The sequence below is a fragment of the Perca fluviatilis genome, chromosome 1, assembly GCF_010015445.1.
Source record: "Perca fluviatilis chromosome 1, GENO_Pfluv_1.0, whole genome shotgun sequence".
In the NCBI taxonomy this organism is placed as follows: Eukaryota; Metazoa; Chordata; class Actinopteri; order Perciformes; family Percidae; genus Perca; species Perca fluviatilis.
The window spans coordinates 21,971,562-21,997,698 of record NC_053112.1 but is presented as its reverse complement, the minus strand read 5'-3'; the positions used below and the strand labels follow the sequence as shown (position 1 = coordinate 21,997,698).

Below are 26,137 nucleotides of genomic sequence, written 5' to 3'. Positions count from 1 at the left end.
CGCAGCGTGCTCAGGACAATGGTCTAGGGTCTAAGCACCTCGTTTTCTGTGTCTTCCAATTTACCGTTAAAAAAAATAAATAAAAAATCCATCGATCAGCAGGCTCATGTATATGCATCAACATGCATAAGGTGCTTTGCATTAACCATTCAGTGGTTGACTGTGGGTGTGTAGAGGGCGGGATGTGAGGCTGATCTACGTGTGGACAATTCCAGTTGATTTGGGATTTATACTGAGAAGTTGTCCACATTTTCTCGTTTGTACGTACTCGTTCAGTTGGGATTCTACGCACAGTTTTATAAGTGAGGCCTCTGTGTATGGAATGCCGTTTTATTCAATATTAAATAAATGAATAAATACATGAATAAAATAAATATGCCTTTGAAATACATCATGAAATAAATAAATGAGGCAATAAATACATAATTAAATAAATGTAAATATTCGTATACAAATGAATCAATTAAATAGATTATGTTTTTACTTTTAATTATTTCATGGTACTTTTATTTCATAAGTCCACATTTATTTATTTCAAGAGACTTTTATTTCATAAGTCCGCTTTTATTTATTACAAGAGACTTTTATTTCATAAGTCCACTTTTATTTATTTCTGTGGACTTTTATTTCCTAATGCCACATTTATTTATCTCCCTCTCTATTTATTTCCACTTCTTATATGCAAATCAGGGGGCGTGGCCATCTCACATTAATTCATGACCGGCAGTTCGCGGTGCTCTGTAGCCAGCCCACAGTCACCTATTCTGGGGTGACAAAAACAAAACGCAAGACCGCAACAGAACACCGGCTGCTAGGCAGCTAGCAGAGAGGGTTGAAGCTAGGTAGCATGGGTAGGCAGCAGGTAGTTTGCTAGCAAGCACTCGTTGCTATTGTAGCTTGTGAAATGAACCAGCTGTGTCATAGGCATGAGGCTTTCTGTCAATTTAATGATCTTCCGTTCATGTTCACAACCATGTCTAGGATTTTCAGAAATATAGGGGATCAGTGAGAGTCTAATGAGGAAAAGCCAAAAAATAAAAGGGAAAGGTGGCGCTGAGATGGTCGGACTCAAAAGGAAAAAAGGGATTGTGTTGCTTGCTGTGCAGTGTGTTCATTCATTCATTCACCGGACCATCTGAAAATATAAACAAAATAAATGGACTTATGAAATAAGTCTCTTGAAATAAATAAATGTAGATTTATGAAGAAGTGCCATGAAATAATTAAAAGTAAAATCTTTTAATATTTATTTAACTAATTTATTCATTTGTATACGAATATTTACATTTATTTAATTACTTATGTATTTATTGCCTCATTTATTTATTTCATGATGTATTTCAAAGGCATTTATTTATTTATGTATTTATTCATTTATTTAATATTGAATAAAACGGCATTCCATATCTGTGGTGTCATTTTGGTTTCTAAAGAAAAGGATCAAACTCATAAACCAACGCTGAAATGGAGGTGCAGTTTCTCTGCTTGGCCTGTTGTGGAAACGGCGAACATCAGAGCAGCAGCACGCTCATCGAGTAGGCATAGGCGGTCGTCTCCAACCAGGTAAGGCCACAACAAAGATTTAAATTTGAAAAAAGGCTGAGACATTTATTAAAACTAGAGATGATCCGATACCATTTTTTGCTTCCTGATACCGATTATTATACCTGAACTTGCGAATCGGCCGATACCGAGTACCGATCCGATACCAGTGTGTCATATATTTTATGTTTTAACAATTGTATACTACTATCCCTGTATGGATGTGATATGATTTTGACTTGGTTAAACTCTTTGTGAAACACAAAATAACACAAACGATGAATGCCACAGAACTTTCTTTTATTATGAGGTTTGACAGTCAGTTATACCGGAAAAAGAACTTAAATAAACTACTTTAACGTAGATTTTCTTCAGGGCTTTATTACGTGGTATCGGATCGGTGCATAAACTCCAGTACTTCCCGATACCAGCGTTTTAGGCAGTATCATGATTTAGCAAATAAGTTTTTTTTACTGTAAAGCTGCAAATGATTAGTCGACAGAAAAACAATCAAACAAAGCCTCTCAAAGATTGTTTTGCTTTTCTTTATTTTCTATCATTTTAAATTGTTGGCCATATTAAGAGGTCACCTTGGACTGTCAGAAAATAAGATACTTTCTGACCATTATCGGACATTTTCATAGACTAAGTGATTAATCAATACTGAAAATAATCGTTAGCTGCATATCTAGTTTCCTGTTCTTGTCACTTATTTTTAAAGCCAAAGGCCTTCTTGCTATAAGAATGATAACCCTTTGGCAAAGGGTTATCATTCTTACAGCAATTCCAGTGAAAAGACCAAAACCAGTAAATTAAACCAAAAAAGTATTGTCTTGAGGGAAAAAATATTTTATATAAAAAAAATGAAACTGCACAATGTTACAAACTATGAAAGTTTAATATCTGACTGACAGAGTGGCTAAAAAAAAGAACTGGACCCTGTTGAGACCAAAGACTAAAACACTAGAGCAGGGGTCTTCAATGTTTTTTTAAGCAAAGGACCCCTTAACTAAGAGAGACGGAGCAGGGACCCCCTACTACTAATAATGTATAAGATGTTGCATACTAAACTGGGCCTACAATAATGTGTGTGCAGCCTAAAGACTTTATACATACCTCTTAGTGCATAGAATACTAAACTATTAAATTAATAATTGTTGGCATGATTTTATAAATCATGTTTTAATGTTAAAAATACATATGGCACAGTGAATCCTTAGGCCTTAGGCCAGTCAGCAGTGGGGATTTATATTTGCTAATATGTTGGATTCATGTTAAGACTTTTCAATTTTTGAAAAAACTTTGTTAATTTTTCAATCATTTTGAGGCCCTCCTGGATTGACTCCGAGGACACCCTAAGGGACCCGTAACCCCTGTTGAAGATGAGTTTTCGGGAATAAAAAAAAAAATAACTCCCAACTCCAGTACTGCAGCTCTGGTCCAGCCCCGAAAACAAACCAAAATGGCCACAGCTACAATGAATATGCTTTTATTTTCCTTTTACAAAAACAAAACAAAAAATTACTGTCTAGAAATACAGGTAGGTCTATACAAGAAATTATATGATGAGAGTATTTGCAGTTGAATGCCTTGTTGTCCACAGACAGATGAATAATAATAAGAGTTAACTACTTGTGATGTTAAAGCTTCCAACCAAATGAAATCCCGCACAGAGCATCTTTTCCCAAAATAAATTCAGTACAAAGCTTCACCTGTGAGTGGTTACACAGATACATCTTACTACAAAAATAAATTTTGGGAAATGCAGCTGCAGAGGGCTCCGCTTCTCATGTAGCCGAGTTAAAATACAGGAATACTGATTTTGACCCAACACTCTAGCTAGGAGGTTATTATGAACACTGAGGTACAGAGCTGATATGATATGAAGCACAGCAAAAATACAAAAGAAAAAAGAAAAGAAAAAATAAGATTACGTGTTGAATATCTTGGTGTACCGGTTTCATCTCTTTTTCACATCTGTAATGAAGTCATTGGCTGCTTATGTTCTTATATAGTGTCTAAGGCACTTTTAAAGAAACATACCATTTTCCATTTAGGAGAAGGGTTAGAAGGGTAACCCTAACCCAAATAAATCTGCTGTAGACAACCATCCGAATCTGCAGATCCATGACTCACCAAGTTGATAGGATTGCTATGGGCACCCTGGCATGTCGTTTTCACTCTGTAGTGGTTTAACTTTTAAGGTGGATGCTGTTTTTCCCAAACAGAACCTTACTTCACTTTGCTAAAAACACTATTAAAAGGAACTTGGGCTAAAATTGCAAGGACAGAACCAAACCTTATTTTCAGATAACCCGTTACCTGTGAATACTACGTGCTTAACCAGGTCTGTCAGTAGACTGAAGAGTCAGGCTCTAACTCAGAAACCAGCCCCAGTGTGTTCACTATCATCTTACTGTTACATTTGAGTCTCAGAGCTGAGAGTTTTTGCTGAAAAATTAATAGAGCGATCTCTGAAAAACACCTTAACAGCTCTTCTGAGGATATTTCTAAAATCCCAACGACACTTCTAAACGTCTGGGTGAAAAAATGTTTGTTGCACAAATTTATAATTTTATTCTTTTACCTTTTTTTAGCTAGCGTGGATGAGAAGTCCTTCAAATAAACGCTAAATTTGTGGAGTTCTCCTGTAACATTGTCGGATTGACAATGGACAGGATCCAAATCGATGCAGCTCCAGTACTCTTGGACCTTGTAATGAGATTGTTTCGATTTTTTTTTATAACCAGATTCCTATCCAGTTAGCCAGAAATGTAGAAGTCTCCATGCCTATTTTGTACTTCACAAGAAAATTACCATGGTTTTAATTTGTATGAAAATATAAAACAATGTAAAAAAATATTTAATGTTGTCTCCCATTATGAATTAGGAAATAGAGTTGTAACTTGTGAAATGAGTTAAAAACAGTGGTCATGGATGACAAGTCCTTACAGTTAAAACATTTTTTTTTTTTAAATTGTGCAACAGCATATTATTTGTTTCAGCCAGATTAGAAAGAAAAAAAAAAAAAAAGAAAAGTTGTTTCTATAGATCGGCAGGATTTTTCAGAAAAACTGGTGCTTCATCGCTGCGACTCAAATGTAGTGATAATTCAAACGGGGGCTTGGCACAAACACTTAAATGTAGTGAGAATATGACTATTTTCAATCTGCCTGCATTTCTAATTAAATAACATGTTTAACCATTTAGTGTCACATTGAAAACATGGACTGAGCGTCACTTTAGTGCTTCAAGTAAGAGCTTTTCCCCCTGTTGGTTTCAAGTTAAAAATTCAAACACCTTGCTGTGCAGTTATGTTCCAGCATCATCATTCACAGCTCACACCAATACACAGTAGAGGATAAATAGTCAACAATACAAAACGTTAACCTTGTGAGCCAAGAGATTTCTAGTTAAAACCCAGCGAGGCTTTCCTTCATTAAAAGTTGAGATGAAGCAACAGAGAAAATTATACCTTTTTTTCCCCCCCCACAGCAATGCACTTTCAATTCAGAGTCTGTGTTGTATTGCATGCCCCGAGATGTTAGTTGTTCCTGGAGTGCTGTAGTGTAGAAGCTGACAAACAGTTTGTACATCAGAAGGAGACTCATGCAACAAAAGCAGCCGGTGTGGCGGTCCGAAGGCCACGGCGACTCTGGTTTTGAGAGAAAGGGGTGTGTTGGGTATGAGATGGTTTTTACACAACTAGTGAACAGAACACTTAGAACAACACAAGACTGAAACGCGTTTCCTCGTAGTCCTGCATTTCCAGTACGGGGTGCGTTCACATACGTTACTTGATGTGTGTACACTTCACAGCCACCACCTACAGTTTCATATGTATAAAAAGCACTTTGCACCTATGCATACTTTCTCAATAAGCTGAGCAGATAACTTTACGCCTGATGGGAGGAGGGTTACGTCAGGGCGATGAGATGAAACATGGCCGAGAGACGAGCCAGGACTAGCAGCTTGCCGGAGAACAGAGTAAGGCAGAATAGTCCGTTAGCCCCTGTGGCTCTCCAGTACTGGAGGCTTGACTTCAGGGAGGGCGGTGGATTTTCCCTGCAGTGTTAACAGATATAAAAAGGGCTTGTGAGGCGCACCTGCACAGCGTTACCAAAAACGCTCGTCGCCCCAATCTTCTGTCCAGTCAGTGGTTTGAAATGAATATAGACGATGGTGACGACTAGGATCATATTATTCTTTCATTTTGTTTTTTAAAAGGGAAAAACTGGGCGCAGGTCACAGGTGGGTAGTGACGAGGGGAGGGGGAAGAATGAGGAATGAGAGGGTCTCTGTGTTTACTCGGCGTTGGCAGTTTGAGTCTCGTTGAAGTCGCCGGCACGGCTGTCGGCGTCGTCGTCCGACATATCGCCGGAGGCACCGTCCAGATTCAGGTTGCGGCGGCCCGAACGGCTGGAGGAGAAGCTGCTGACCGGACCGCCACGCCTGGTTGGAACAAATCGACAAAACAACTTAAACCGCTGCTGCTTTAAGGAGTAGTTCAATATTTTGAGAAATTTGCTGAGTGTGATGAGAAGATCAGATTTAGCTCAGATTAGCATAAAGACTGGAAGCAGGGGGAAACCGCTAGCCTGACTCAAAGTTTAAAAAAAAATATATGCCTACCAGCACCTCCAGAGCTCACTGATTTGCATTCTGGTAAATCATGCTCGCGTAATCCGTAAACATACAGAGAATGTAAAAATTCTGTAACCAGACGCAGTGAAATAGTTGCAGCACGTAACTCCCTGTAAAACCAAAAGTTAATATTTCTGTTTGTGTACAGATTAAACAAACTGGATGCCTCTTGATTAGTGAACATTAAAGATGTTGGTACACACGTTTTTACTTTGGACTGAGTCCGGCTAGCTGTTTCCAGTCTTTATGCTAAGCTAACCACCTCGTGGCTCTAGCACCATATTTAGTGTACAGACATGAGTCGTTCTTCTCATCTAACTTCTGTCAAGAAAACAAATAGGCGTGTTTCCCAAAAATTTCAAACTATTCCTTTAATCAAACAACTGTTAGCTAAGCCTTGCCAATAAGCTAAAGACATCAATACTTAGATTAGACAAATGTATAAGAATTGTATTACTGGAAACCAGTGCCACTAAAATAGCTCGACACCTTACAGCAAATACACAATACTGTATGACTGCGTCATGAAGAGAGCACACATTAACACAATTTATTTTAAATATTACCTTTCACTGTTGTGCTTGCTACAGTTCATTTTTCTTGAAGCGTTTTGGTGGAAGTACACGGGGCCTCTCTAACACGTACCTGAGGCGGTTCTTGAGGGAGCTGACCTCCCGGGTGAGGCCCTCGCTGGCCTCGGTGGCGTCGTCCAGCTCCCTCTGCAGCTTCCTGCGGGTGGCGTTGGCCCTGGTGGCCTCCTCCTCCGCCTCCTCCAGCTGACGCTTCAGCTGCTTCATACGAGAGTTGGCTTTCTCCATCTGACGGGAGGGCGGACACGTGGGGAGACAGACGGAGACAGTGAGAGGTCGTGGGTGCTTGGCTGGGTAACCATCCTGAGTAAAGGAAGTGGCACTTTGCTTCTCATGAGTCAATACCTGCTCCTTGTACTGGTCAGCATGACGACGCTCATCCTCCACCTGCATCATCACCTCCTTCAGCTTCTTCTCCGTCCGACGGACGATCTTGTTGGCTGCTGCTCTCTCCCTGCATGTTTAAAACGGAAACGAGTAAGACAATAGCTCATTACTATCTGCGTTTACTGCCAAGTCCAACTTTATGTAACAAAAGCAGATACATCTTTCACACAGGACTCTCACTAGCACCATCTACCACCATTAATATCTTATTATTCGGTTTGATGTGGATACTGTAAAAGGAAAAGAAGTAGTTGGATGCAAAAGAAAAAAATGTGTCTATGTATGTATGTGTGTATGCATGTATGCATGTGTGTCTATGTGTATGCAAGTGTATATGTGTGTGTAGGTAGATATACTGTACATGTATGTGTATGTATACATATATAAATAAGTGAAGCATCAAATTGTTTTGTATTTAACTAAAGTATAAAAATAGAAAAAGTGGGTAGGACCAGAAAAGTTTTTTTTTTTTTACTTCTTCCTACTCCTTTTTGAACATGGGGATTCCTTATTTGAATAATTTGCCAAAATTCTGGAAGATTGTGCTGAAAAATGTACGTTGTTATTTATCGATTTTTTTTTAAATTGTATTTTTTAACATGTTCAAACTAAACTGAGGAAAAACAAAGTCTATGTCATGATGATTGATTTAGTCACTTACTTTGCTTCCTGCTCCAGCTGATCCTCCAGCTGCAGGATCTTTGCCTCCAGGGCAGCGATGGACGCCTTAAACTTTGACTTGACAGTCCCCTCCAGCTCTGCCAGCTTGGCTTTCAAATCCTGCGTTTATAATATGTAACGGTCAGGATCATAAGCATTTTATATATATATATATATATATATATATAAAAAAAAAAAAATATATACACAGTATATTTACTAACTGTGTACCATGTCTACAGAACAGGACATGTTTTACTGGTTGTACTGTATAAAATCTATAAATGAAGAGAACAGGACACAACTTTTCTTTCGCTTCTCTGATTCGTTCCGTTTTGTTGTCTCTATGTATTTCTTCACTTACACTGTCTGTCGAAATATGCACACACGTCACATGGTACGCTCCATAGGGTTTGTCACGTAGTGGACCCGTGCGCTGACGTGTACTAACATGTGCAAGTGGCACAGTAACTGGCCAATGAAACATGATCATTATAGCGTTTCAAGCGGGCTCTAAATCGAACACAACTAAGCCACACAGCCAACGGACGGGACGCAGCGCTCCACAAAATAAACAAAATATTGCATACTTATTGCGACACTTTCGATATATTGCGATAACGATATTGAGTCGATATATCTTGCACCCCTACCCTGTATGCATATGAGCACATACTATACATCATATATGCTAATGTGTACAAGACCTTGTTCTGCCGCTCCATCTGTTGCCGAGCGTTCTCACTCTTCTGTGCAGTGCTGCGTTCTCCGGCCAACTCTGTGTTCAGGTTGTCCACCTGAGGAAAAGAGATGACGGCGAGAGTGTTTGAGTGTGTTCATTGTCTTGCGTAACATTAATGGAAGCAATCTACCATTTTGGAAACAAGTTCATGACAATACTTATTACTTTTATCTCATTTGCAGTCAGTTTACCTGGATGTTGGTCTTTCTGAAACGGTCATTGAGCAGCTCCATGTTTCCCTGCTCTTCCTCCAGCTCCTCTTCCAGCTGGGCAATACGAGCCTCCAGCCTCCTCTTCTCTTCCAGCAGCGACGACCTGACACACACACACACACACACACACACACACACACACACACACACACACACACACACACACACACACACACACACATTACCAATCTACTGATTTACACTGACTGCTGAATTCCTGAATTTTTGATCAAGGTCCAGTGACCTCTTCACCAGTTTCCACTAAAGCTAGCCACTTTTGCAAAAGATGACCAAGTGTGAAAAGGTACCTTTTATTTTTAAAATATCAGTCTAAAGGGCGCCTGGGTAGCTCACCTGGTAGAGCAGGCACAAATATATAGAGGTTTACCCCTCGACGCAGTGGCCGCAGGTTCTACTCCGCCCTGCGGCCCTTTGCTACATAACATTCCCCCTCTCTCTCCCTTTTCATGTCTTCAGCTGTCATATATAAATAAAGACCTAAAATGCCCAAAACATAATCAGTATAAACAAGATGACACTGACTTTCCAGAAGCACTGTTGGAGATCTCATCGGCCAGCTCATCCCTTTCCTGTTCAGCATGTCGACGGGCCCTCTCGGACGCTGCGTGGTCCTACACAAACAACACATTAGGATCAGTACGGAGACCATCTGGTTTGAGCGGGCCAGTCTGATAAAAAGTTGATATTCAATCTTTCCATAAGTCACTTTGCTTGTTGTAAATAAAAGATATCAACGGCTCTTGTCAGACAATTTGATTATCTCTAATTAAAAGCAATTTTCATTGCAATCAATTTGACCTCCTGTAGCTGTAGGATTTCAGCTTCTAGGCCCTTGAGTTTCTTCTCGTTCTCCTTGGACTGGGTGAAGATCTCATCCCTGGAGGCTCTGGCCTCCTCCAGCTCCCTCTGATAGTCCTTCATCTGAGCCTACAGAACAGAGACAAAGTGGACCAAGTCAAAGGCTGACACAGCACAAAAGAGACCGCTCAGGCCAGGGGTTTTCAAACTGTGAGGTGTGCAGGTGCATGCCAGCGAAAAAAAATTACAAAGTTAGTCAGGTTGGCCCATTGATTTGGCCGGCTTATCAACATGGTCAGCAGTTGGAACAATGGATCCCATTAAGTTACTTTAAAACCCTTTGCACTGAGTCACAACTCAAATCTAAGCACACAGATATAATACACATATTTTTAGATTCAAGAGTTGCTTACACTTTCACATATCATTATCTCTGTCCATAAATCAGCTTAGAAATCATGGAAAAGTGACGGTCCTTATAACATTTTTAAGTTTTCTTCAGTATGAAAGTAATCCAGGGATAATTGTATGTACATCCATGGGTACAATGCAAACAAAACAATGCTAATAGATAATTTGGCATACTTTTCATGGTGCCAATTTGCCAAAATGTGAACAAATATAGGCTAAACATGGGGCTCAAATTGTAGCGTAGCCACAGCTAACTCACTGACTTCATGGCAACAATATACTTCCCGTTTATATCCCCCAAAGCATCATGCGAGCTATAGTTCTAAAACTTAAAGCAACACTAAGTAACTTTTCCCGCTTCGGTCCCCCTACAGGTTGGAAGCGGAATTGTCCATTACATTACATTGTCCAGTTCATTCGAACTACAGATCCGCTCCCCGATCTGGCAAACTTGCATAATGTAATGTAATGGACAATTCTGCTTCCAACCTGTAGGGGGACTGAAGACATGATTTTTTCCCCCAACAGACGTAAGACAAAGAATAAAAATGTTCGCGCTGCACCATCAATATTGTGTTAACAGCATGGAGGCACAGAGTGTCTAACCAATGATGTTCTTCGATTCCTGGAAAACTGATCTGATAGTCTACTCTGTCCATTCATGTAAGGGATAACGTAGAGCGAGCTGGTCATTATCGCAAATTAGAACCCTGACAGGGTGATGCAGGTCTTGAATCAGCCGGTTTAATTAGCAATAATGACCGGCTCGCTCTACGTTATCCCGCTTATTACACGGCTTATTACATGGCTACTCATACAGAGGTTACCTGCCTGTGTCTCGGTTGGGACGATAACTTTACTACTAATGAGCACGACTCTCCGGCGTATGCCAGGTCGCCCCGGTAACTGAGCTAAAAATGGAGCTGCAATGTTGCCAATAATGCTGCTAGCGATCCCCGTTTCCTCCACCCTCTCTCTCCCTTTGATTTGCTGATCAGCGGTATGAGCACAAATATTGATTTAAAAAACTATTTTATTAATTTAAAAATGGTCCGCCAGAGTCTGTGATCAAAACTCTGTCCATGGCAATGGCCTGTTATACTTAGCAATGATCTGTTAGAAAGAAAAACAGACCGCAGAATGCCGAATCAAGTATTCAACAAGTCTGTGTAATAAATACAGATATCTGCCCTGTGTTGAAAACCTGTTAGCCTTTAAAAAGCAGCTTTAAAGGATTCTAGGCTATGCACTGAACAGGTGTCTGTGTGTGGTGTGTGTGTGTGTGTGTGTGTGTGTTGAGTGTGTACCTGTAGTTTTCGGAGTTGTTTAACAGCTTCGTCCCTGCCTTTGTTGGCGGCTTCGATCTGTCCCTCCAGCTCGTTCAGGTCCATCTCCAGCTTCTTCTTCGAGGCAACAGCCAGAGTTCTCTGCTTCCTCTCGTCCTCCAACTCTGCCTCCATCTCACGCACCTGGTGGAGTAAAACAACACACAGCATGTCAGGTTAAACCAAATGTTTCAGCACTCAATACAAATGTTGTCATTCTACAATGAAAACAGACCTGTGAAAGAAAATGTGTATATTTCGTGAGCAGAATTGTTCAGGTCAAAGTTTCGCATTTTAAGAATAATAATAACAATAAAAACATATGTACCTGTTTGACAAGCGATCTCTTCTTCTCCTCTCCCTGTTCATCTCTGGCCTGCAGGTCTCGGTCAAACTGGGCCTTCATGGCCTGCATGTTGACCTCCAGACGCAGCTTGGCGTCCTCCGTGGCCTGCAGCTCATCCTCCAGCTCCTCCAGCTGAGTTCTCATCTCCTCCACCTGTTGCTCCAATGTTCGCTTGGACTTCTCCAGTTCATGGACCTGCACGCAGCATCGGGAGAAACCACAACGTCAGCAAAACAGGCTGTACGGAGCCAGATCAAAAGTCCTTGGAAAACCCTGTGTGGATTTTGAGATTTGAGTGATTTGTGTACTTAACAATGGAACTATCCTGGCTGATCAGACTAAGAAGGGATAAAATAAATCATATCTAATAAGCATCATCTGTATGGTACGGCAAAGCCAGAGCTAGAAGCTATAATTTAATTTCAGCTGTAAATAAAATCCAGATAGATTTAGGCTATAGCCACACTACTACATTTTAGTTTTAAACTGGCGTTTAAAACGATCTCCGTCCTCACGAGCGGTTCTAGTGGTGTGGACGTGAGGCGTAAACAAAGCAAAAGTTATGCGTTTTAAAACAAAAACATAGTAGTGCTGCGAAGTACCAGGTGTAAAGGTTTAAAAAAGTTTATTTTTTTCTTTACTTATAAAGATTTCATTCTGCAGTGTCATTTAAGAGGTCAAAGGTCACTCACATTCTTCCCCACGTCATCCTTGGAGCTCATCAGGTCCTCCATTTCAGCACGGAGCTGCTTGTTAAACCTTTCCAGTTCCTCTTTGGCCTCCAAGGCCTCCTCCAGAGCTCTGGCCATAGACAGAGCCTTGGTGTCCTTCTCTCTGGCCTCGGCCTCCGCACGGTCACGCTCCTCAGCGTACTGAGCTGAGATGGTCTTCTCTTCGGCGAGCAGCTGGTGTAGACAAATAAACAATGGCCTTCAATAACACCGACGTTTTTTTTTAAGATTATTTTTTGGGCATTTTTAGGCCTTTATTCGACAGGACAGCTGGAGACATGAAAGGGGAGAGAGAGGGGGGAATGACATGCAGCAATGGGCCGCAGGTCAGAGTCGAACCCGGGCCCGCTGTGTTGAGGAGTAAACCTCTATATATGGGCGCCCGCTCTACCAACTGAGCTATCCAGGCGCCTTCAATCTATCATTTCTAAAACATATTGGCGGCCCAGCATACCTGGTCGAACTTCTTTTGTTTTTTTTCAAGGTTTGAGACTATCTGTCGCTGGTGGTCCAGGTCCACCATCAGGTCATCCAGCTCCTGCTGCAGTCGGTTCTTGGTCTTCTCCATCTTGTCCATGGCCATGGTCTTCTCCTCCAGACACTGGCTGGTCAGCTCCACGTCCTTCTGGAGTTTTCTCTTCACCTCCTCCAGGCCCTCCATTGATCCCAAGTCCTCCTCTAGCTTCTTCTTTGTCTCAAACATCTACAGGAAGGCATTATTTTAAATCAGTGAATACATAAAGATAATACAACATTTCAACAAGTGATCATTTTGCTTCTTGTGGTCATTTTGGCCTTTAGTGTCACAGTGGTGTGTGCTGGCGAAATGAGCAGCAGCACTATGTGCAAAGTTGGTGGTAACACAGCTGAAAAGATGGGGCATATTAGAAATAATGAGCTGTGTGATTTGTCCTAACAGCAATCTCAGCTACTGATATAACATATCTTTCACTGTTTAACAGAAGTTTATCTGTAACATTTCAGTCCCCTACTGAATCATCTACCTCCAGTCAAACAGATATTCAATTTATGTGGTCTTTAATTTTCTGCTTTTCTGCTTCTCTGTTCACAGCTGGTAAACAGCTGGAAACTTTGGCCTGGCCCTTCTCTTGGCACTCTGTCGAGTATCAGTGGTACCTGAAAGGTGTGCCTGCCTCATATGTTTGTGACACCTTCTGATGTGTATGTGTACGAATATCTAAGTACATGTGTCTCTATGTGCTGTACATGTTTCTGAAACCCAATAACATTTGTTAAAATGACTGTACCTGAGATTGCACCATCTGCAGCTGTTTCTCCAGGTTGCGTCGAGCCTCCTCCTCCTCCTCCTGCTGCTCCAGCAAGGTGTTCCTATCCACCTCCAGCTGGCGGATTTGGGTGCTTAGGTTCAGCTTCTGACGCGTCTCCTCCTGTCGCAACTCCTACACATCAGAAATGAGGATCAAACAAAAAAAAGAATAATAATAATCAGGGAGACGTACCTGTTATAACTTTTATGACTGTTATGAGCTGATTAGTGAGGTGTCACATAACAAGAACACATTTTTTTTAAGATTATTTTTTGGGCATTTTTAGGCCTTTATTGACAGGACAGCTCTACCAACTGCTCTACTAACTGAGCTATCCGGGCTCCCAAGAACACATTTTTGAAATACATAACAATGCAGTTAAGAAGCATTGTCTCACACACACACACACACACACACACACACACACACACACACACACACACACACACACACACACACACACACACACACACATACCCGTTTTTGTTATCCGGTGGGGACTCATGACATAGCGAATGTACATGGGGACCCTTTCTAAACTACCACTTCTAAATGAGCTAGAGACATGGTTTCAACTCCAAAAATTCTTTTTTGATTCTGGGATCCTGAAAATCACTTAAAATGTTAGGATTTCACAAATAAAGGTCAAACCTGACATTCACCAACTCTATGGGGACACATGGCAAATTCTTTTAATATTTACAATATTTATACCCCCATTCCATTGAAATACTCCTCCTTCTATTATATAATTTTTTTTTCAGCTATAAAGACCACATATTTACTTTTATCACTCGTTGTTGTATAGTACAGGTGAAATAATTAAAGTAGCCACCAGGTGGCGCTTCCATGGTTTTTGTTTTTTATGTTTTGATGCTCCTCTTGCCTGTCTTAAGTTTGTTTTGGCCATTTAATGGTTTTTTTAATTAACTGTTTTCTGATTCTGCAAGGGTGGACAAGCTGGTTTAAAGAGAGTAGCTCTGCTCCGCAAACAGACCTGTTATGCCCTATCCTCCACTCAAACACCAGACTACTGACATCACAATAAAACCGCTGATCATATTTATACCCTATATACCCTCATTGATAAACATATAAAAGAATATACATGCTTTTTTATTTACTTTCAAAAAGCTTTAGTGTATATTTGACACAAGATTGTTCTACAAAGCTACTGAAAGTAATGTAAAGGGCATTTTAATGACTTTTTAATGAACGCAGGACTTTGTATGCTGTACAAAAATGTAAAAACAAAATGCCAATTAGAATTTGGCTAAAACTCATTTGAGTTGTGTGTTTGAACCAAGTGCACTCCATACCAGCGAGGTGGGGGTCCGGTCCACTTACAAAACAAGAATTGAATCAATAAGATAACACACTATTGACACCTTGCATGCAGAGTTCTGTAAGCTTCTCCTACATGTCAAGAGGAAAACTAAATATAATGCAAAGAGGCAGAATTAGGCCAGTTTATCAGAACTTAAAACCAAAAATAAGCAATTAAATTTTGGACACATCTAAACATAGTGACCCCCTCTCATATTATCAAGTGCCAAGAGATGAACAAAAATGGACACCCGTTTACCCAACTGAGTTCACAAACCTGTTCCACCAAAGCATCAGCAACATAACAAACAACTCAACTAGATTACACCACAAGCAACAAAACTACATCATCTATTTTCCAATAGATGATGTAGTTTTGTTTAAAAACTACATGTTTTGTTGCTCTAAATCAACAGGACACCATAGCAGATTATTTGAGCATGGTTACGGATCGGCACAGTACAGACTGAGTGCGCACAGCCTTGCCATTGAAAACAGGTGACAAAGGAAAACCTGGCTCCCTGTAGAGCAAAGGCTGTCCACTGATTGCACCCTTAGTGAGCCTAAAACAGAGCCAAACTTCCTCACTTAACATGTCAAATATATAAACATTTGGAAACTATATTTCCAATGAATATATATAAGAACCAAAATGTTTTCTATAGCTCTCAGATTAAATTATATTACCAGTCCTACTGGGAGAGGACACTAAGAGCTGTGAGCAGGCAGCAGTCTGTGTTGCTTCCATAAACTGAGGGACAGTGAGTGACAGCAGTTGCCTGCACCTTGTACTTGTTTTGTTAATTTTTCTTCGTTTCCTGTCGGTATTGTTCCAACCAACCTTTGACTTGTAGTACTTTATATATTCTGGTTCATTCAGGAAATGCCACAGAAGCAATGGTGTTTACATTGCAGATTAACTTTATTATCACAACTCATCCATATACAAATTAATTTGTCCTGGCTCTTTGCTATGATCATTCCTTCTCCTTCACCTTATTGTCTTACTTCCTACAAACCTGTCTGTCTCTGCTGACCTCGATTTCTCTCTACAAACCTGTCTCTCTCCCTGTACGTGTTTCTCTCTCTTTACCTCTGTTTCTTATTTTAAAAAATGTTCAGGAACACTTTCTCTTTCTACTCACCCATCTATCTCTCCCTACATAGTCTCTCTCTCTAATATACATACCTGTCTCACTCTCTAATCTACATACCTGTCTCTCTCCTTTCTACATACCTGTCTCTCTCTACATACCTGTCTCTCTCTACCTACATACCTGTCTCTCTCATTTCCTACATACCTGTCTCTCTCTCCCTGCAAACCTGTCTCTCTCTACAAACCTTTCACTCTCTCTACAACCTGTGTCTCTCTCTACCTCCATTTCTCCAACCACCCATGACCGACTACCACAATGTTCTTTAGGATAAAAATGTAAATGACATCACTCAATGAAATAATAGTCAGAGCATGTTGACATATTAAATTTGAAAACAAAAGAGCTTTAACAATCTTAATAAAATGTCGTTGCATGCTCAGATATGAGCTGAATTCAAGTAAGCGCTGTACCTAGTTGTGGGATTGTAGAAGTACTTAGATGGCAAAAAAGAATTATGTTCAGTGATTACAATTTAGATTTCCATTGGTTATTTTCTAGACGCTTTAAAGTATCAATGCGGTTCTTCACATAGAACTTAACTGCCTGCTCCTCTTCCCTAAGCACCTCTGAGGATCCCTTGATAGATGCTTCACACTGGGCTTTACCAGGAACCCTGCCAGAGTTGATGTTGTCCATGAGATTGCTCTCCACAGCCTGGACCTCCTCGGTGCTCCACTTCTTTCTCGCCATTGTTGATGAACCTTAGACAAAGAAGTAAGGCCAATCAATATAAAATTGCTTGCAGAGTTTAAAGATTAAAAATCTAAAATGATGGGTGTCTGGACAGTAGTAACTAGGTGGTTTCTATTGTCGTGCTAATAATAATAATAATAATAATAATAAGTCATTTAGACTGAAAAAAAACTGTAAAAGTGTGGTTGTTACAAGGGGACTAGATGGCAACTAGATGGTTGCTAGATGTTACCTCATAACCACCTAGGGCTGCACAATAGAGACACAGCACATCGCGTCATACTCCCACCAGAGAGGAAAACATTTTCTGCTCTCCATCGACTTGTATTGGATGAAGGTGCCTCATCTTCAATTTTGTCTGCTGGCAAACCGAAACATTCCTAAAAGCTGCCGTGTGGTGATATTTACTACCAACAATGTATAGAACCCAGAACCTAAGTTTTCATAAGTTGTGGAACCGAAAAACTGAGCTTTTATGATGACTAAAGTGGATATAGACGTGAGGAATCAGCAGAGAGAATGGTTAGACTGTGGGATTCTGACACTAAGCTAACAATATGCCCAATGTTACGTTTGCAGCAAGCATTTTATTAACAAGTCAAATATCCAAATGTCAGTTTTAGACTATCTACAGTCTGTAAGGTAAGCTAACACAGGTAATGTTGGACATAACTTTAGTTTAGTGTCAGGATTCCGGTCTTCCCATTCTTCCTGCTGATTACTCATGTTTCTGTTGTCCCCTGGTGGGGCGGGACTAAATACCTCCGTCTCTATATGGAGAGAAAAAAAATAAAAGCTTTTCTTTTTGTCACAATATACATTTTACTTAAAAAGTAAAAATTCATGATGATGTAATATTTTGTTGGGGTCTTTTTTCCTATATCTGAAAAACATGATTTGTAGGCCAGGGCATCTCTGTTTCTTCAATCTACATATTGCACTTGGCCAATATGTGATTTTGATAATATTTTTGATTAATTTTTCAGCCCCATAAGTCCCTAACAACTACTTAGCAAAACCCAAGCAATGCTCTACCAACCACCTGGTTGGTATTGCACTCCTTTTAGCCTTGATCTGGCTGCAAGTAAGTACCGGTTTCATTTACTTACTACAAAATCAGCTTTATATCACATAGGACTACTTAAATAACATGAGACATTTGTACATAGCTGACCAGATCCCTTTTAGTTAAGCTCACATGCAAATTCACAATTACCTTTGTCTTTGTAAATCATTGTCCAAAACCAATTTTTACGTTAATCTTGATTGCTATACCTATGTGAGTACTGACCGAAAAATAAAAAAGGGTCAAATGCGGTGCTAGCTACACGGAGCTGCTGCAGCTAATGCCCAGAGCTCCCACTCAGCTAAAACGCAGTTTTGGTGGCATAAGATAAAGAGTGCCTTTGTGCCTCTTAACAGACACAAAATGCAATTAAAATGTCTGTACAACATGAACAGGGCCCTTACATGACAACTAGATGCATTTGTGTTCAGCCCCGCTTCTGTAATAATCATCACAAAGCAGTTCCCCTGTGTATTTGTAGCATTTATATCCATTTTGTGTGTGATCCATCTAGCGTTGGTGAGTAGCAGTCTTGTCTGTGCTGATTGTTGTGGTTTCCTTAGCGGGCGGCTAGAAGGCCCGGCGGGCCCAGCTTCTCCTTCCTGCCTGCCCTCCATGGCTTACGCGACAACAATCCAGTGAGCCGGCTGGTCTGGTGGAGGTCTTCCAGAAGACCATTTCAAGCCTTTGTTGATAAAATTTATATTTTATTTCCCCCTCAAAATAGGTAATTGAGCACTGTAGTGGTTATGACCATATTAGTGACTATGTTACTACATGGAAGCGGGCCAAATGATGCCTGTTTCTTGTACAGTAATAAGCGTTACTGAAGGCTAGCTCTAGCTCCATAGTTACATTACTCCAAGCTTCTTCCTTTGTAAACGCCTCCCGCTCTTCACTCTTCACACCACCGCTCCTCCAACCTGCACACTGTTTACCTTTTCCTGCTACAACTTAATTCAAACGGGACTTGGCGTCTGTAGCACACTATTTTACTGTACAAGGCAAACATAATTTGGTCCGTTTCCATGTAGTTACATAGTCACTAATATGGTCATAATCACTACAGTACATTTACAGTACTACTACTACATTTTTGAGGTGGGAAATAAAATATTTTGCAGCGAGGCTTAAATGGTCTTCTGGAGGACATCCACCAGACCAGTGGCTCGTTGGATTGTTGTCGGCCTGGTAAGCCAGGAGCAGGGGAAGCAGAAGCAGGGCCGCGCCGGGGCCTGCTAGCCCGGCTAAGGAAACCCCCAACAATCAACACTGGCAAGACTCAACTCACCAACGCAACACACAAAAATGGATATATATACTACAAATACACACAGAACTGCTGCGTGATGATTATTACGGAGCCTGGCTGAACACACTCACTCATCCCAGACGGCAGCTAGCAGCTAACAGGTTTGGTGAATTTAAACAATGGCTAAGTTGCTAAATGCATCTTGTTGTCATGTAAGGGCCCTGTTCATGTTGTACAGATGTTTTAATTGCATTTTGTGTCTGTTAAGAGGCACAAAGGCCCTCTTTATCTTATGCCCCAAAACTGCCGTTTTAGCTGAGTTAGAGCTCTGGGTGTTAGCTGTATTAGCTCCGTGCTGCTAGCACCCGAATCGGCTCATTTTTTTGCTATCGACGGTACACACATACAGTAGGTATAGCAAGATTATTGTAAAAATTGCCAGGAGTTCTCCTTTAATACTATTGATTACAGAAAAATGCCATATCATTAAATACCAAATTTAAGTACCGGGAGGGTAGGCCCCAATCCATCAGTGGTAGTGAGCCAAATTTGTATATTTTCTGAAAATGGCTAAGAAAAGTATTGGTCTAGAGTTTAAGATGTTTTGGCTGTGATTAAGCTAGAGTTTTAAACAAGCACAAATTTACAATAGCTGCGACCACTTAGTGCTGTGGAACCGGTACCAGGTCCGTCCGGACTTAACAGGTTAAAACCATACAATTTCCCCACCTACTGTTATTGTCAGACCAAGTTGTGCATTGGATTGTATGTGAACTTACAAATACACTTTCTGCTCTCTTGAGTTCAGGAACACTTATGTCCTCCTTTTCAGGGACGGGAACTTAGTTCAAGGATCACTGTAGAGTCAGAAGAGCTCTGGTCCATTTCCTGGGGATTAAATACAAAGCAAACAATTATTGTTGTTAGTTAAAATAAATGTATGCCATTTACTTATTGATAATTGTTCTGTTAAAACTAATTTATTTTAGAATTCCTCTCCCACTACATTCCATATTAGTATTACTATGCACCACATCTACGCGTTACCTAGTATAACCTGCTAAACTGACTGACTCTACCTTTTGGTGACCTTTTAAAAGCTGTAATCTTTGACACTGATGATGATGATGATGGATAAAGCCCAACAAGCATTTTTTTTTCCAGATTAACCTAATGATGAAAATGTGACATATTATAGTGGGATTCATGTAGGCTTATTATTATTTGAGATTATGTACAACACTGTGATTTTATAAAACAAAATCTACAATACAATGACTTACAAACAAAACCTTACTTGGAAAAAATATGAAACCTACAACTCAGGCTAAATACTGGATCATCCTGCACCATGGCCCCTTAAGCCAGTCATGATGCCATGTTGTTCAATAAAAACATGATGCAGAGAGAGGAAGAGATTGCTAGGTGTGTTTGCTTGAAAAGTAGGAAGTTTACATTGGCATGACAGAAAGGTAGGCTGTTTGATTTGTGTTGCAGGCTAGTTGACTTACGGCGTGAGTTTAAGCAGCAGCCATAATGAACCGATAACATGTATGAGGGCCTATGGCAAGAATGCTGTGACTGAATAAATACAGTTGCTAAGCATAATAAAACATAATGCTAATGTTACTAGCTACAGCTCTTCTTATGGTGCTGTCCGAGGTTTCTTCCTAAGAGGGAGTTTATCCTGCCACTGTGAACTACTTGCTCTTGGGGAAATTTTGGGGCTTTGTAAATTATAGAGTGTGGTCTAGATCTACTCTATCTGTAAAGTGTCTCGAGATAACTCTTGTTATGATTTGATACTATAAATAAAAATGAATTGAATTATGATGCTGCTGAACTTTTCTCATAAACTTGTAGCTGATGATCACATTATTATTGAGGGTGCAGTAATAGGCAGTCATTACAGGTAGCTGTTGGTCTGTTTACATTTTCCACTTTAAAAATACATACACAGGAAAACAACATTGTAAACAAATAGCTAATGTTTCTGCCTTGCCGCAGTAATTTATGACTATGAAGGTAAATATGGTGCAAAACGTGAGAGAAAATGTTCCACCTATTGAAAAATATTCACACAAAGAATTTCACAAATGTGTAGATTGATTTTTACAGATACAATGATAGCTGCAAACTTGTAATGCAACATTTACCCATCATTGTTTAATATAAATAATAATAATATATAAAAATCAGTAAACGTTGCATTACAAATTTGCTACTGTCATTGTATCTATGGTAAAATAAATCTACACATTTGTGAATTAGTGTTATTACATTCAGATCAAGGTTGTGAGAATGTTTTCTATGAGTGAAAATCTCAATTTCCAAGTTCAGATTTTGTTATGTCCTCTGGAAGCTGGTCCAAAGATCGACACCATAGTGGTTAAAAGCTGCTTCCCCCTGTTTTGTTCTGACAGTAGGTTTCAGTAGTAGTTGCTAATGTTTTAATCTAAGGTGTCTTGGTTGAGAATGTTGTTGGAATATGTCATGCAGGTAGTTTGGTCCCATCCCTTTAGTTACTTTAAAACTAACAGAAGTGCCTTAGATTTCCATTCTGTATTAAATTGGGGGCCAGTGTAAGGACTTTAAGACTGGCGTAATATGATCTGTTCTTTTTGTTTTAGTAAGGATCCTGGCTGCACTATTCTGTACCATTTGGAGTGGTTTTAAAGTCTTTTAGGGAGTCCAGCACATTGCAATAATCAATCCCACTAGAAATGAAGCATGTATGATTTTTTTCAAGATCCTCCTTTGAAATATATTCTTTTAGTTTATTGATATTTTTAAGATGAAGGTATAATGATTTTATGACTGTTTTAATGTGACTGCTAAAAATTTAGATCATTATCTATAAGGACACCAAGGTTGTTTTTTACCACTTTCTTTGCTATTAAGCCCTTCCTTTCAAGCAAGGTAGAAAGTTTGCATCTTTCCTCCTTTCCGAAAACTACCACCTCAGTTTTATTTTTGTTAAGCTGGAGGAAGTTCTGTGACATCCAAGTATCTATTTCTTCAAGGCACTGTCAGAGAGTGTTAATGGGGTTATAGTCATTAGTAAAGATATGACAGGAGATAAATATGTTTACAACAAGAACTTAAATAGATCAAATTGAAGCGTTATAGAGCATGGGGTAATCTCATTTGGTAAACTATAAGATGGCAGCCATAGAATGTTGAGGATGTTTCATACATTGCATTGTTTGATGTGTGACAGTGCATGACAGGGTTTTCCCTGAGATTTCAGAGGCGCTTAGATGCAATGACGTCACACATTCATTTGCATATTGGTGATGTCATTAAACAGTTATTTTTCAAAAAAGCTTAGCCGAGTTGTTGTTGGTTGCAGCTAGGGAAGGATCATTAGAAGCAAAACTTGGAGGAGCTTGTCACTAAAATGAGAATAGCTTGTCCAACCTTAAAGGTCAACCGTTCGGTTGAGTGAACCTTAGCTAAAGTTGTCGCTAGCTCTGTGCGGGCTGGCTAACCGTTTCACTTTAAACCAGCAGGTAGCAAAGCAGGAGACGGGAACTTGGCTTTGGTCTTGAGGAGTTGTAGCAATTACCAACAGATATACTGTACACAGACTAAAATTCTACATTCACATCTATTATGCAAATGATTATTAACTTTATACTCACAGTCCCTCTCTTTTTCCACCACACACTATCTAATGTGCGGCTGTACCTGGGGCTGCGTGTGCAACATGCATGTTTTGTGTGTGTGTGGTTGTAACACTGTTTGTGTCCATCATACAGCACGTGTCCAGAAGACAACAAGCAGGAGCCCCTCCTGTTTATCGGCTTCTATACAGTCTATGTTTGCAGTCCAGATGATGTCCAAATTGTTTTTATGTTTATATGCTTTGGCTGCCCCTAAGCTCTATAATGGCAGAGATAACCCTGCATGAGACTCACAAAAGTTGGATTTATCCAACAAAACTGCAGGTGGAATACTTCGTTAAAATCGAGCCTTTGCCATGCACACACATCAACTTTCTGAGTCTCGTGCACCAAACCAACACTGATTTCCATGACAATATTTCCAAACAAACATTCTATAGCAGATATTTAATGTGTACCAGCAAAATGACCAAAAAAGATCATTAAGTGCAAATTCATTCTACGAGTTGTCCCTAATCATCACTTTACTGACACTGAAAGAATTTAAAGGGGCTGTCCGATGATCATGAATGGTTGTCAAATCTTCTTCCTGCAAGTCATATCATATTAGTCACACATTGTAGCTGCATTTCTCCAGTTTTATTAACAGTAGATTAGGCGAGTGCGGTGTCATCACCATCAGAGGTAGTATAACACTGTATGTCCATTATTTTCAATAAATTAATAGCTACAAAATTTATATTTCCATTGTGTCTGACAAATAATGAAAACTTTGAGTCTAAAGGGCTTTCAACATTATACATCTTTCTTAAGCCATACTAATGCTCAATGTGTAATAAATAAATATACAGATTACAATACAAGCTTATAAACCAATTAACACTACAAAACTGTCAAATATTAGTCAGAAAACATGATAGGATGGTTTTTATGGGAAAATCTTTAAGTACAACATATTTATCTCTCTGGAGAAAATGGTTCCACCCCCCTCTCCTTCTGTAGTCACCACTCCCTCTCACTCCACCACCCCCCACCTCCACACACACTGCACTATCTGATTCTGACTGCAAGACACATGTTGCAGTACACTTCATTCAGCTCAGTATCAGTGCATTTAACATTCTACACCATCTCTTGATTTATACTTTTGTTTAAACCCCCCAACACACACACACACACCTTGTATGGTAAAAGGATTGCCAAAATGTAAAGGTCCATGTACACTTACAAATGCTACCTGGTCCTGAGGACCACACCTCTACTGCCTAAACTAAGGTTTCCATTTGACACGACAATTTACTGTAAACTAAGATGGTGTTGGTTTATAAACTGTAATGTTAGCTATCGTAAACTAGCTAGCATTAGACTTATTTGGCTGACAAGATATAAGTTAGCCTTCTAATATTTTATTTTCAAATGTATCTATAAGAGTTGCTTTACTGTGAAAACAATTACAAAATCTATTTTAAACAGGGTTGTAAGCGGTTTAAATGGAGTAAAATCAATTTTAGACTCACCATCTCTCCCCTGATCCATGACTCCAGCCTGCTCTCGTCCATGCGGTGAAGATCTGGCCTTGAGAGTTCACAGCTTGTGAGGGAGGGGTGACACCATGGGACTCCGGTATACATACTGGCCACTGTGAGAGTGGAGGATGGAAGTGGTGGGATGAGGACTTGAATGCTGTCGTGTAACAGTGTTTTTCTTTTAAGCAGTCAGTAGCTCAATTTGAGAAAGCGTGATCGAAACCAAGCGAACCCTGAAACCTTTCAGCATATAAGCGAGCAATGCTTTTGGCTCTACTGAAATAAAATAATTATTTTTTAATTTTTAATTTATTATTAGTTAGTTTTTTCCTCCAAAATTAAGCCAATGACAAGTGTACATACTAAATGGATACATTTTTTCCTCATTAGGAAAAATTAATAATATTATAATAAATATTTTTATCTTACATGTTCATAACATTCATCAAAATATCTGTATAGATCAGGGGTGGCGAACCTGTGGCTCTTTGAGCCATTATGCTCTGGTGCCTTCTCCCTTTAGAGCTCTTACTGTGGTGGATGTGTTATTGAGGTGGATTTTTTTTTTTTAATTTTATTTGAAACATTTCAGATTGGTTAAAAAAAGCACTTGAATACATCTGACAATATATTTTAAAATAAAAAATAAGCAGCAGGGAGTTTTTTATGGACAGATTCTGCAGCTCAAGGAAAACAAAGCAGCCCCAGATCACCTTCCTCCAATATTAACCCTTTCACTGCTGAAGGAGTCCAGATTGTTTGAAAGCCCTCTAGTGACAAATGAGTGAAAGAGTGGCCACAACAGTACAATCAGACCTAAAAGGATTGTGGTAACAAAGACTGTCAGGTTTCCCACTGAGTCCATCTAAGTAGAAAAAAACTGAAAACTCTTGCTATGTATTATGACTTTCATTAGATATGGAGGTCATGGTTGCTATTGTAATGTGGACCTACATGTGTTGTGTGGCTTTTTGCTGCTGGTGCGTGTTTTATTGTGGCTCTTTATTCTGAACTGGTTGCCACCTACTGGTATAGATGCTTGTGCATGTCAGCGTGCTCTTATCCGTTCAGTTGATATTTGAGTTCACACCACGCTTCAAACTCACTAATGTAGGGGAGGCCTGGACCTAACAAAACACACCCTCATGTTTGCACATGGTAAAGGCATTATGCCTGCCAGAGTGTGGTGTGTTCAGGATGGGGATTGAACATCATTGTGTGTAACAGTGTTTTCTTTTAAATGTGGTAACATTAGCTCAATTTAAGACTACAATTTAAACCTGCGCCTACAAACACTGAAAGTTTTTAGCTATAAACATAATTGTTAATATTTGGAATTAATTTCTTCATTATTATTGGGTTGTTTTTATACTAAATTAATAAATTTTTCTCCCCATCAATACAAAATTAATTAATAATAAATATACATATTTTTATCTTACATGTTCATAACATTCCTTCAAATATTTCCCTATATAGTAGTTCTCTGATTCTCAACTTTGTTCTCTACACTCCCCTCTCTTCCAATCTCTCTCCAACCTAACCACCTCCCTTTTGGCTGGTTCCCTGTAACTGCCATTTCCACCAGCTCGAGAGTTTGTGTCAATAAATGCATTATGGATCATTTTATTTCTACTAGTTTGATTAAACTCACTCAACCAGCTGACTTCTGTTTGAAACCAGAAGCTCTACATTTTATACCAGCCTGAGCTTGACCAGCCTGGTGCAGCACACCGTTGCCGGTTTGTGTCCAGCTGGGATGAATCGTTCGCCAGTAATCGGCAAACACCGCG

General features: G+C 39.7%; 1 protein-coding gene across 6 annotated transcripts in view; it reads right to left on the bottom strand.

Moving 5' to 3' along the window:
* Positions 1–3,015: 3,015 nt before the first annotated feature.
* LOC120544766 (myosin-10) overlaps positions 3,016–26,137 on the bottom strand; it is a 104,837-nt gene continuing 81,715 nt past the window's right edge. For 5 of the 6 annotated variants that reach the window (XM_039778722.1, XM_039778919.1, XM_039778990.1 and 2 more), the window contains 13 exons: positions 13,678–13,830; positions 12,864–13,112; positions 12,371–12,583; positions 11,661–11,873; positions 11,315–11,476; positions 9,597–9,725; positions 9,321–9,409; positions 8,757–8,880; positions 8,531–8,620; positions 7,825–7,943; positions 7,122–7,230; positions 6,832–7,004; positions 5,847–5,994 (listed from right to left, as the gene is read on the bottom strand). In XM_039778722.1, the coding sequence (XP_039634656.1) occupies positions 5,847–5,994; positions 6,832–7,004; positions 7,122–7,230; positions 7,825–7,943; positions 8,531–8,620; positions 8,757–8,880; positions 9,321–9,409; positions 9,597–9,725; positions 11,315–11,476; positions 11,661–11,873; positions 12,371–12,583; positions 12,864–13,112; positions 13,678–13,830 (1,971 nt within the window). Of the gene's footprint in view, positions 5,995–6,831; positions 7,005–7,121; positions 7,231–7,824; positions 7,944–8,530; positions 8,621–8,756; positions 8,881–9,320; positions 9,410–9,596; positions 9,726–11,314; positions 11,477–11,660; positions 11,874–12,370; positions 12,584–12,863; positions 13,113–13,677; positions 13,831–26,137 lie in introns of all 6 variants that reach the window. The other variant, XM_039778842.1, reaches the window with a different exon arrangement.